Source organism: Acartia tonsa, chromosome 7, assembly GCF_053477335.1.
Source record: "Acartia tonsa isolate MP-2025a chromosome 7, ASM5347733v1, whole genome shotgun sequence".
Lineage (NCBI taxonomy): Eukaryota > Metazoa > Arthropoda > Copepoda > Calanoida > Acartiidae > Acartia > Acartia tonsa.
In genome coordinates this window covers 50255596-50269283 of record NC_137266.1, presented here as the reverse complement: position 1 = coordinate 50269283, position 13688 = coordinate 50255596, and the positions used below count along the sequence as shown (strand labels likewise).

The 13688-nt window shown below is 42.6% G+C and overlaps 1 protein-coding gene across 1 annotated transcript in view; it reads right to left on the bottom strand.

The window, feature by feature from the left end:
• The window catches only part of LOC145323936 (tyrosine kinase receptor Cad96Ca-like), a 36633-nt gene that overhangs the window by 7963 nt on the left and 14982 nt on the right, over positions 1 to 13688 (bottom strand). The window contains exon 14 of the mRNA XM_080166539.1: positions 10137 to 10232. Coding sequence (XP_080022665.1) covers positions 10137 to 10232 — 96 coding nt within the window. The remainder of the gene's footprint in view (positions 1 to 10136; positions 10233 to 13688) is intronic.

Genomic DNA, 13688 nt, shown 5'->3' with positions numbered 1-13688 from the left:
ATTATTTTAGGTCAATGGTAAATGGGATAAAATTGCTTCTCTTGTATGGATGTTTTCCTCCCTGTTTTCACTTTCTCGTTCAGTCTTTGTTCTAAATGTGATAAGTTCCGACACTTTCATTTCCTGTGGAACTGTGGTATTCGGCAGCCGTGAGCCATGTTCTATGGCAACCCTGACCTTGGTTCGGAGAAGGGCCGAGGGCCCTCCCCCGAGTACTGGGGAAGGGGTCAGCCGACCCCCTCCCTATGCCTAAAATTAATGATAGATTTTGACAGCCTTATTATGGTTAAGCTGTATTGTTAATTCCCCCCACCCTTTCCAGGGATGGGGGATCATTATTGCCCAAACTGATTATTGTATATGTATTTATATTGATTCTGTTTATGATTACTTATTCCAATCTGTGTATTTATTGTTTGTTGTATATAACTTTAGTAAACCTTAGACCCTGAATAAAGGAACATCTGAATAGACTCTGTTTGTTATTTAGTGATTGCTAGAGAAGCATAGCTTCTCTATAATATATGTGTCCACGTCTGTTCGCACTGCCGTAGTCATTTGAACTCGGGTGTCTGCCATTTAACCTAGGCGGATACCACAACTTTTGGTGACAGCTGTGTGAGATTACGGCAAACCACAAGTGTAGAGCAGACGCGCAGCTGAGGCTAAGGTACTCCCAGCAGTGAAACTGGCAAAACTGACACAAGCAACCTGAATTACCCACCCTGGATAGCAAGGTCTAACTCTGTATCCGGCAGTTGTGGAAGCGAAACCTAGCGAAAGACCACTAAGTGTGGCGGAACCCGAGCTGCGGAGAGTAGCGAAATCGGACGAGAGACTGCGGAGAGCAGCGAAACTTGACGGAGAACTGCGAGAAGCGCCGACATCTAACGGAGGATTGAGCGCTCAAGGGCTGAAACAGGCCTGCGGACGGGCTGAAACAGGCCAAATAAGTGCAAACGGCTGAAAATAGGCCAACATTTACTGCAAGAGATAGCAGGATCCGAACCAGCGGCGCTGCAGGAAGGGACATTCCCTGCCGCCACCAGCCTAATTTGGATACACGGCGCTGCAGGACGGGACATTCCCTGCCGCCGACTGGCTGAAACAAGCCCAAATAGCTGCGAGCTGTGAGCGAAAATACGAGTGTAGTGTACCAAGCAGAAGAAAAACTACGTTAACTCCAAGTATCCTGAGAGGCTACAGTGCAGCCACCCATTTAGAAAAACAGATATTATATCAGATTTTATGGATTACCACCCTGGTGTGAAAGCTGAACAATAGATTTATGGGCAAGGCTTGGTAAACAAATTTGTTGTGTATTGTGATAAAGCCAAAAATAGAACCTAGATGTAAGATAACAATGCATTGGTAAACAATCTGACCCCAAGCCTTCAGCACGACAAATACACCCCCTTATCCCAACGGAAGGGGAGGGGCCCACCATAAATTGAAGCAAATACAATTGAGGTGACATAACAATAAGCCCAGGATTAAGGAAGAGGCACAATTACCTCACCACCCAGTCACTTCAAACCTGCAGCACCCCCCTCCCCATAGGGGGGAACGGACGGCTTTACCCCGTCCCCTCACGCACTCCCCCTTCTCCCTACACTTGGATAAGTCCGTCCACGGTGCGGAGATAGCGACCGGGAGAACAGAGCGCAATTCACGGGTTGCGCAGCGGAGCTTGGGACGCAACAAAAATTCAACGGACAAAGGAGATAAAGCGGACCAATGAGAGAGCAGATTGAGGGATAGATGCGCGTTTTACCTGTGTGCGCAATCTGACGGCGCGTAGGCGCGTTGCAAGAAAAGGAGATTCCACGCACACACAAACACACAGGAGCGGAGCTACTCCATAGCATACAACAGAGATATTTTTAGAAAAAAAGGACTTGCAAGCTCCTCCCTCCTATCTATAGTGTGATAAGGAAAACCAAATCAGTTCCTGACAGCAGTTCAGACCCTCAACAACTATCTACACCTACCAGCCTACCTTAAAGCTCAGAAGCTAGTGACAAGTATTCTAGTGTACACCTATTTTAGATCTTTGTAGTTTAAACTACCAACCGAGTGATAAACAGTGTTGGCTGCTAGGCTAGAAAGCCATAAGTGTAAACCACCTATAGTATTGACTTAAAACTTAGTGTCCCGCCGCTGAACCTTTGACCCGATGGAACAGCCACAAGCGCAAGGAGGCGACCAGCTCCAAGGATGGCTCCAGGACGATCCCCAGCCGGCTCCAGCCGAGTACCGCAAGCTGATGCTGAGTAACCTGCCAGAGTACCGAGGACCGCCCAAGCAATCCTGGAATTCCCACATCCGGAGGCTGGAAATGTCATGGGCGGCTTACCGTGTGCCCCCCCATGACACACTGAACCGCCGCAACGCCCTTTTACTATCCCTGGCGGGGCAAGCGGCGGAGATGGCCTCTCATCTGTTTGGAGAGGCAGGCCAAGCCTTGACATGCGAACAAGTCAAGGCCGAGTGTGAAATGTTATTTCGTCCAGCCTATGAGTCTCAGACCCTGAAGCAAGCCTTCAGAGACTACAGGCAACACTCGACAGAGCCTATACAAGCCTACATATCCACAAAGTGTGCGCTGTACCGGGAGGCCTACAGCCACAAAGATTTGGAGTTATTGATAGATGAACTAAATCGCGGCATTCGTAACGCGTTATGATGGGTCATGAGATTGCCTCGGTACCTGAGTACACGAGGCGAGCCATGTTTACCGTGACCATGATCACCAAGCAGCTGAAGGAGGGTGTGTGCCTAGTGGACGCCACCGACGGGCTCACGGGATCGGCCAGCGTCCAGTTGCCCCAGTACGATGAGTCGGAGCCAATGGAGATTGGCGCCTTGGCTCCGGGTCTCCACCAGATGGGGAAGGTTGCACCAGACGACAAGATTCCAGGCCGCTGCTACCGCTGCCATGGGAAGGGCCACCGAGTCAGAGATTGTCCTACGCCTATGGAGGTCAGCCTAGAAGAGCGACGCACCCAGCCACGCCGTGACCGTCCTGCCAAATGTGAACGTTGCCATTACGCAGGCCATACGGCAGCCGAGTGCAAGGCTGACTGGGACCAGGTAGCCGGCCGGAGACGTATAGCTGACAAGGGCACTCACTCAGGAAAGCCCAGCAGAGTAGCCAACATGGAAGGGAGCGCGCCCCCAGCAACACTCCAGCAAACCGCCGCCCCCAGCGCAGCGGGCCAATCAGAAGGAATGCCGCAGTTTGGGACCATCCCAGCTAGGATCAACGTGCTGGGAGGAGCGGCTGAACCCAACTGGGTTGGCCTGGGCTTCAGCCTCAACCACTTGGGACCGGAGTTCGTGCAGCCAACCAACATTGCGGAGCCAGAAGTCCTGAGGCCTCAACCCTTCAGCCTCAACATGATGGGGCCTGCCAGACCGAGTCCACCCAGCGCCTACCCAGCGCCACCGAGACAGTGTACGGGGAGGCCCTGGCGGCCGCTGAGCAAGAGAGGCGAGAGGCGCTAGCCAGCGCATTGGAGTCGATGTATGGGGCACCATCCGGCGTCGCCACCTGGGAAGGACAAGAGGTGCGCCCCCGCACCCCCAAGCTGATGTCTGGGGCGGCAACCGCCGCCGCCACCTGTGAAGACTGGGGGGTGCTATCCAGCGCCCCCCCACTGGTGCCTGGGGCAACAACCGTCGCCGCCACCGAGATACCTGGACCCTGGAACGAGCCTGCAGCCCCAGAGGGAGGGGTGACATCCGTCACCCACAGTCAGCCCGCGCCACCAGCCAGCAGGGAGAGTCCAGCTATCCATCATCCAGCGCCACCAGCCAGCAGGGAGAGTCCAGCTATCCACCAGCCAGCGCCCCCTGCCAGCAGAGAGAGTCCAGCTGTCCACCACCCTCAACTGAGCCAGGATAAGTTAAAATTGACAAATGTATTGTATCCAAAGTATTGTAACCCTCCAGCCTTGCCTGTGCCTCCCGCACCAGAGGCTGGGGAGATTGAGATTTGGGGTTATCAGGACTTGCCTGTGCCACATGCACCTGAGTTCCTAGGGCAGGGGAGGGATGTAATACAGGGCGAGCCTGTGCCACACGCACTCCAGCCCCATGCCACTGGGCATGCCATGGACGAGGGAAGGGACACCTTGGGGCTAGGGGAGCCGACGCCCAGACAGGCGCCAGTCGCCTGTCAGTCTGTCATTGGGGAGGGCATCGGGACGCCCTGGGCGTCCAAAGATAACACTCAATGGAAATTTATATCCAGCCAGGAGCCGTCCAGCAGTGTCCAGCCCCAAGAAGCAGTCTTGGCCCGAGCCGAGGATCCCCAGATGCGTGCGCGAGGACGATGGCTGTCTGGTAGATTTTCCCATTGGTGGATGGTTCTGTGGGGCCTACTGCTAGCAGCTGTGTGGCCTACAACCAGTTATGTCTTGGTAGGGTGGGACTGTGCCAACCCCACCCATGTCATCGCCTACAACAAGGAGCAGATGTGTAGCAAGGAGCCGCTACACCAGGAGGTGCCCTTGGGCCATGAGATACATGTCCTGCAGCAAGTCAAGATTCGGGAGACCACGGGATATAGCTGTCAACTCGCCGTGTCTCAGTGGACATTTAGGTGTGGAGTCTGGGGCCACCTGAAGGTGACCTCGGTCCCCACCCTCATGCGGCCAACCAAGATTGACCCAGAAACGTGCCGAGACCTGGCCCAGAACCGAGTCTACACCCTGCCAGGCAAGACCCAGCCATTGACGTTCCAGCTGAACCACCCCCTGTTCTTTACCCTCGATATGGTGGGCGCACTGGTCAACAGCCCCGAGGGGGTGGGTTGTGAAGAGGAGGACGTCCATTTTGAAGGCCAGCTGTACCGAAATGAATTAGTGCTCCAGGAGCGACGGCTGCTGGTCAAGGAAGAGACCTACGTAGTTGAGAATGGACGGGTGGAGTCCCAGTCTGACCACCTGACCCTAGAGTGTCCCCTTCCGAGCTGTCCTGTATCACTGGAGAGGCCACATACGTGTGGGACCACCTGGGGAGAGATTGCCCCTTGAGGCTGATCCGCAGCCTCCAGCCCAGCCTGGTGATGGATGCGTTCCTGGTTGACCATCAAGCCCAATTCTTCATCAACATGACTACCCCCACCTCAATAGTGAACTGCGACTTTGAGGCCCATGCCACCAACCACCCAGCATTGTTCGTGGCAGCCGACCCGGCCGCGGCAGCGTTGCCCAGAGTATCGGCCAGGGACGTGGATGTCCCCCTCCAGGCCCAGATACATGCAGGTTACATCGGATTTACCCTGGAAACTCGAATGAGAAGCGCAGCAGCAGAAGAAGTAGCGGCCAATTGCTGGAAGCTCCAGCAGCTAGACCCGGCCCATCCGGTGCGCGTCCAGGGGAGCACGTTCTCTGTTTTGAGGGGAGATGTATTGCTCCAGCTTACCTGCCAACGTAATAAGTACGTGGTCAGGGAGAGCAATGAATGCTGGGACAAGGTGCCGGTGGAGCCCACAGGATTTGTAGATGCCGTGACAAAGGTGTATAGCGGCCACGCCACCAAGATTCCCTGCTCCTCCACCTACCCCCTAACTGTACACGCTGAGGAAGGATGGATAGAGCTAACTCCTGCACCTAAGAAGAGGCCGCCCCCGCTGGACACACCCAAGCAGCTGCTGACCGAGCCCTTGGATGACTTCAGCTCGGGAGGATTGTATTCGCAGGCCGAGCTGAAGGACTGGCAGCAGCTACTAGCGTTTCCGGCGTATAAGGCCGCCATGCTGACCGGCCTGTCGTATGGCTCGTGCGTCCAGCAAGGCAGCTGTTCAGCCACCAGAGACCATGGGATCGTGTCCTACAATATTGACCGACTGGCGGAGGAAGGAGAAGCAACCCTGGATGTCTGGGCTGGGTTCAGACAGGCTATTCACGAGTGGGGAGATGGCGCAGCCATACTGTTTCTGCTGTTGTTGATCCTCAAGCTGCACAAGGAGGTGTACGAGCCGCCCTGAATGCGATGTCACAAGTATTCCTGTATCACCCAACCTTGTATCGCAAGGCCTTGGCCAGAGCCAGGCTCACCCATGCCAAGTCCCAGGACTTTTCAGTGGACTGGGATGCCATTCCTATTGGCCGGGAAGCAGCTTAGGAGATGGTATCCATGCAATCAGCCGATAGTGGAAATGACCGCCCAGGCAGGCCTGGGCCACACTCTGGAAAGCCCCGCGGCCCCTCGGGAGTCCAGGCTGTTGCCCAGACGGTCAACCTGGTAGCCAGTGCCCCAGCCGCTGCCAACAACAACCAGAATGCCCCGTTGCTGACCGGTCCCGCAGCGGCTGCGCCCCATGCCAACCTGACACCCGCTGGCGCCGAGCTACGTGCCCAACAAAAGCCAGCCTCTACCTTCTATCCCACGTTGGGGGCCCATCAGACCTGAAAACCACCACTAGGATTCCATTGAATCATTATCTCTTGTATATAATAGCCCCTAATGAGCGGGCCGAAGGCCTCAACCACTGTCGGAAGTCTGGCAGGGAAACCCCCTCCCAGCCTTCCGAGGGGAGAGTTGTGGTATTCGGCAGCCGTGAGCCATGTTCTATGGCAACCCTGACCTTGGTTCGGAGAAGGGCCGAGGGCCCTCCCCCGAGTACTGGGGAAGGGGTCAGCCGACCCCCTCCCTATGCCTAAAATTAATGATAGATTTTGACAGCCTTATTATGGTTAAGCTGTATTGTTAATTCCCCCCACCCTTTCCAGGGATGGGGGATCATTATTGCCCAAACTGATTATTGTATATGTATTTATATTGCACAGTGGGATCTTTTGCCAAAAAACGGGACATTTAGAGTAGACAAAAGTAAACTTCAATAAATAAGCTTGTATTTGAAGAAATGATGTAATTTCTTTTGCTTTAACTCGGAAATAACTTAAATTTTGCCTCTGTTAACTTCTAATGTGCATTTGGTAAGTACGTCTTGCTGTTTTGGAGGAGCGAAGCTACCCTATTTTTAAAAAATCTATAAAACTTCATAACTTTAGTTAGGATAGGAATATTTTAACAAAATCAACGTCTATGTAAATATTTCTTCAATGCAAACAATGTTTGTGAAAAAGAATATAGCGTCAGGTGCACCCATTTCGAGTCCCGGCATTTTTAGGTAGGTCCAGTATAAGTAAAATAGGACACTTATAAGGCATGTTTTCAAATATTTTTTTTACAGATATAAACAACAATAACATAATTTTCAAAACACTTTTGATTTTGTGTTAATACCTTTATTCTAGGTCTAGCTATCTTCATTTAAAGTTTGTATAGGAATATAAGCAAAATTACTTAAATTATATTCTCTCTCAAACGTACATTTATACTCGTATATACTCTCTCTCTCTCTGATGCGTATATAATGTTTTTGCAATATTATAATTGATCTCCAAATTTGAATTTCTGCTGGACCAAAACCAGTTAGAACTACACATTTTTTTAGAAAACATGAAAGAAGTTGTATCAACTTTTTTTTTTATAGCTAGCCGGTTCTTTTAGTAAGTAGTAGATGTAAAATTTTTCATAGAATTCAAATATGCAATCGGTTTTTTTGTAGACCTCTTATTTTTTAAGTAATTTAAGTTTTTAAAAAAAATAATTAAGTCGGTTTTAAGGTACTAAAACGCAACAAAATAAAAGAAGAAAATGGTCAGTAAGAACAAAAATAGTAAGATCTTTAATTTGACACCTTACTTTTAAAATTCTGTTGAGTAATTATTGAAAAAATCTATTTTTTTAACCTCGGTATAATAAAAACTTTAGACCTAAATATTTTCTCAAACAGACATAAAAAACATGGGTTCATATATACCATTAGAATCAGAAAAATATTACGAATCCATTGTAAGCAAAATTGAAAAAAATTAAAAAATTAAAAAATTACAGAAATGGCCAATTATTTTTTTTGTTCAGACAACACTATTGTCTTCCCTTTTTTACCCCCTCTTTACCCCCTCTTTACCCCCTTCCCATTTTTATACTCAATTGAAGAATTAAGACGTTGCCTGTACAACATAATATGATATTTTCATATAATTCCTTTTATTATAGTTTATATACTATATTGTAAACTTTTTTTTCAATTTTGCTTACAATGGATTCGTAATATTTTTCTCATTCTAATGGTATATATGAACCCATATTTTTTATGTCTGTATGAGAAAATATTTAGGTTTAATGTTTTGATTAAACCGAGGTTAAAAAAATAGATTTTTTCAACAATTACTCAACAGAATTTTAAAAGTAAGGTGTCAAATTAAAGATCTTACTATTTTTGTTCATACTGGCTATTTTCTTCTTTTATTTTGCTGCGTTTTAGTACCTTAAAACCGACTTAATTATTTTTTTAAAAAACTTAAATTACTTAAAAAATAAGAGGTCTACAAAAAAACCGATTGCATATCTGAATTCTATGAAAAATTTTACATCTACTACTTACTAAAAGAACCGGCTAGCTATAAAAAAAATAGTTGATACACCTTCTTTAGCAAATTTAATTGCTAAAATAAAAGTATTTTAAAGTCATCTTTATTTAACGACTCCTTTATCCCTTAAATGTCCATTAAAACTGCAAGAACGGCAAAAATCGTTAAAAATCACGCCAACGGCGGCAAATAACAGCGAAACGGTTCGCCAGAGGCAAATGATGCATAAGTCAAGAAAGATCCGCCTTAATAAGTTTGAAAATATTGCAGAGATGACTTTGGGCTCTAAAATGACTCCTTCCCCCTCTAACGGGGGAAAATTTGAAATTTACAAGAACAAAATTGTTCAAACCATGCAATGTAAAATGCTCAATTACTCAAAACCGGACAAGAGGCCCCAGGTTGTGAAAACTGTTTTATACACAATACATGTTGTATATTAATATTATTATTGCAAAACCCAGGGCCTCCTGTCCGTTTTTGGGTAAAATGGAGAAAACTGATTTTTTGGGGTTAAAAATCTTAATATTTTTGGTGAAATTTTCTCACAAAATGTCAATTTACACCACCAAAAAAATATTTTTTAAAATTTTTTCTTTAATTAGACATTGGTACAGGTATCTGAAAAGTACCTCAATAAATTTTTTTTTTCATAAGATGAACATAAATGTATTTTTTGTTGCCTTGAAAAAAATGTGTAAAAAAATCTGGAAAATCATCAAAACTGAAAAGAAATTTTTCACTACCTTTTTTAAAAATGGCATAAACCCGCCAAAAATTAATATTTTTTAAAAATTTCTTTTCTAGCTGTCTACTTACAGCCATTATTAGGTCCTAGGATAGATAAAAGTCGATTATAGATTTTTTGGATGTCCCGATTTTTTTCAAAAGATCCCACTGTGTATTGATTCTGTTTATGATTACTTATTCCAATCTGTGTATTTATTGTTTGTTGTATATAACTTTAGTAAACCTTAGACCCTGAATAAAGGAACATCTGAATAGACTCTGTTTGTTATTTAGTGATTGCTAGAGAAGCGTAGCTTCTCTATAATATATGTGTCCACGTCTGTTCGCACTGCCGTAGTCATTTGAACTCGGGTGTCTGCCATTTAACCTAGGCGGATACCACAGAATCATTATATTATACTTTAACAAGGACATTAACATCTTAAGAAAACAGGACATATAAATCGACTTTCAGCCTTTCTTGTTAATCTTTAATCCTACTACATGAATTTATAAGATTGTTTTGTCTAAAGATTAAGATCTCAATAACTACTTAACCAATTAAAACTCAATAAAAGTACCCAAAGTTGTTGAAATTGATAAGAATAAGAAATTGTTATTATAAAACTTTAGGGACTAGTGTAATAAACAACTCATGTCCTATCCCTCCTTGCTATGAGACACCATATGTGTACATAGTTTCTAAATTCCGAGACAAATGCTCAAATAATCTATCCTAATATATAAAGTAGTAAGGATTTTTTGTCCGAAGCTTAAGATCTCTAAAACAATTGAAAAGATTGAGTTTTCCCTTTAAGGGAAGCTTCACAGAGGCCACTATATTTTCAGATTTTAGTCTTAGGTAGTTTTAAGCTATTTTGCCCCTCTCTGCCTCTTGGTATAAAAAAGCCTCTAGAGGCTAGGGGGTTTATAGCTAGTAATTAATAAAATATTTACCATGAAGATTTCTGTAGTTTTGATCAGATCTTGATTTTCTCAGGAAATCTTGAAGTTTTCCATTCTCAACATATTCCATCACAACAAAGACAGGATCTAAAAATATTATAATTACAACTGTGTTCTTTGGGTACCTTTCCAGTTTAAGTACCATTCCATTCTCAACATATTCCATCACATCGAATACAGGATCTAAAAATATCATAATTACAGCCGTGTTCTATTAAGTGTTCTATAAAGAGCGGAAAAGGGTTAAATAACTGTATGTCTACTCTACATCCCAAGGACCTCGTTTCGACTCTTAATTGAGTCTTTGAAAATCAACCAAAAGTGTCGGGATTATTTACACAGAAAATAATTTGCTAGCAAACGAAATAGGTCCTTAACAATTTTTTAGGTAGTTGTCTGGTTATACATCTATACATTAAATTTAATAGTACAACTGTGTTCTATACAGAGGTTATCATGAGGGAGAGAGGGAACAAAGGGCTGTTCATTACATACGTCCCCAAAGTTTTATAATAACGTTTTCTTGACAACTTTGGGGACTTTTATTGAATTTTTATTGTTTGGTTTATTAAGGGTTGAGTGTCCAAGCGTTTTAACCACTTGTTGTAATCTATAAAAAGGGTAATTTTGTGTATCATCATTGAGGATGTACATCAATTAATTAGTCATTGTCATATACCTTTAGAATAAGATCCATGGGTTATCATATAGAGATTTAAGTATGTTAATTTGAGGGTAAAGGGATGTAAATTAATAGAAGGCTCTTATTGTACTCAAAATCGGTATACCAATTTTAGAATGGTCACTCTTGTAATAATGAGCTAAAATCTAGAATTGCAGCAAATCTATCATTCTTAGAAGAAGGCCAACATTTTCATTTTAAGCATTTAAATTTTTAAGCAAAAGTTCTTCAAGTTTTGTCATTATGCATTTGATACAACATTTTTTAAACAGATGAACATCGAATTCAAGTTTGGAAAGTTTTCATTCTTTAATTTTTATTTATATATTTAAAAAAAAATGTAAATCCTGGTTTAAAAAAATAATCTTATTATTTAACCAAACTTACAAAGAAGTAAAAACAAGAGGAATTTTTGGAAAAAGGATTCAAAGATAAAAGGTCTAGTTTTTTTCTAGAGATATTACGAATGAAAAATGATTTGAAAAAAATCAGCAATCTTAATATTAAGCCGTGAGATAATGACCAAAAAGTATTTATGAAATTGACGTTTTGTGTATCGAAAAAAGTCGATTGGTAGCCATGAAAGATTTTAATTTAAAATACCGGTCTAAAGAACAGCTAATATAGTATTGTAAGTTTTGTCCTATGACAATGCAGTTCGTTTGCAGATTCGAATTTAATATGTATGCAGCAGATTAAAAAAAAGATAATGTTTTTTGGTCTTTTGACATATTACTACATCCTGTTTGTTATTCCCAGATGGAAATTCCCAAATAGATTCCTTGATTTGCAATGTTTTTCAAGTAAATTCTTTTCTTTCCTTCAAAAGAGGATTCTTCAGAGAGATAGGGGACTTATTACACTAGTCCCCAAAGTTTTTAAATAACTTTTTCTTATTTGTTGGCTTAACAACTTTGTTGATTTTGGTGATAATTAATTGGTTGGTTTATTAATTTGAGTGTTTAAACGTTTCAACCTTTTATCTTACGCTACAGAAAAGGTTATTTTGTGTATCATCATTAGGGATGTGCATCAATTTATCGGCCATTGTCTTTTTCCTTTAGATACCTGGGATTTATATAAATCCTCAATCTATAATAGCAACGCAAATCTTAAACTAACAATTGTTCGGTCGCCTATTTTTTAACTTAGTACTAATAAACAGGGGTTCTAAAGGGATAAAACAATGGCTGATAAATTGATTTTCATCCACAATGATGATACACAAAATTATCCCTTCTTTAGATTACAATCAGTGGTTGAACCGTTTGGACACTCAACTCAACCAATCAAAATTCAATAAAAGTCCCCAAAGTTGACAAGGCAACGAATAAGAAAACGTTATTGTAAAACTCTGGGGACTAGTGTAGTTAACAGCCTATTGTTCCCTTCCTCCCTGATAAATAAAATAAGGAGGGTTTATTTGTCTTTATATCTTACCCCTGTAGAGTAGGCCTATCCAGGTATAAGGTATTGTGGTATTCGGCAAACTAGTTTTAATCTCATAATTGTACATTCTATATCCGCGAAAAGCCGTTTATAATACGATGCGAGAAATAACTATTAAAGAGAAGTAATTTGAAGATCATTACATAAATTATATAAAAATAGCGGCCGCGCCCCTAGCATCTAGGGGCTTTTTTATCTAAAGGGAAGGTAGAAAAATAGATTGGGTTTAAAATATTGCCACGGTCATGCGTCTTGCGTCATATTGGCAGGGTGACGCAAATTTCAGATCTCGTTTTTCGCTGATTTTTCTTCATAAGATAAAAGCGATGCTTGCAAGATTATTTAATTCGCTATAATGGAAAGATAATTTTTATTCAAATCGTGAAATCTGGGATCTGAAATTTGCGTCACCCGTCTAAACTGAAAGTGGGGAAGAGAATAAGGGAGCCAGGGTAGAACCGGTTATAATAATGTTTTGTTTTCTTGACTTCCCAGCCAGAAAGTAGCGTCACTATTGCTCTACTATAGCGCACGATATCGTGTAGCAATCGAGCACGAGTTCTTACGATATCGCTAAATAGTCGTCCAATGCACATCGACGATATGTTACGATAAATGGTCGAAAAGGTACTTAGAGCTGCGCGATACACCTACGAACTCGTAAGCGATATCGTAAGTAACGCGCGCAATGTCGTACCAAAATCGTAAATAAACGGTACATTAAAAAACTTATTTAACATCGTGTAGTTTTAGGTAAGGAAATGGTTAAGTACAACAACAATAATCATAACATAAACTAATTGTACTTTCCATACAGAAAGAGAGAGAGAGAGAGGGTGTTTATCTCTGTGTTTCCTCTGAAATTATAAGGGTGTTATTAAATCTGTTTCCATTATAATTGTAATTGTGAGGAACTTGGAATTTCTTACATAATTTATCTTATTTTAATTGCCATTTAGACATTTTTGTACACTTGCTGTGGTTTAAAATGAAAATGATTAAAAAAAAAATTTTTTTTCAATAAAAGACCATTAACACATTATGATATCATGTTATACCAGTTTTTAATTTATTTTGTTTGAAAACAGAAAGATTTTAATTGTCTATACAAAGTAATGTGAATACCTAGTGGCCAATTTATAAACTATATTTCTCACACAATGATTTTGAAATTGTTGGTTGTGTGTCTGTTTGTATGTGTGTGTTGACAAACATAAAATGCGAGATACATACGATAGTCACGATTTTTACTACAAATTCGAATTAATCTCTATAAAATTGTAAATTCGATTTTTGCTATAATATAGTAAATATCTCCTTACGATTTTCCTTACGACGTTTCTGGCTGGGAACTTGCTTTAAGGGGTAATTAAAAGTGTTTGAAAATGCATCAAAGTAAAAATTTATTAAAA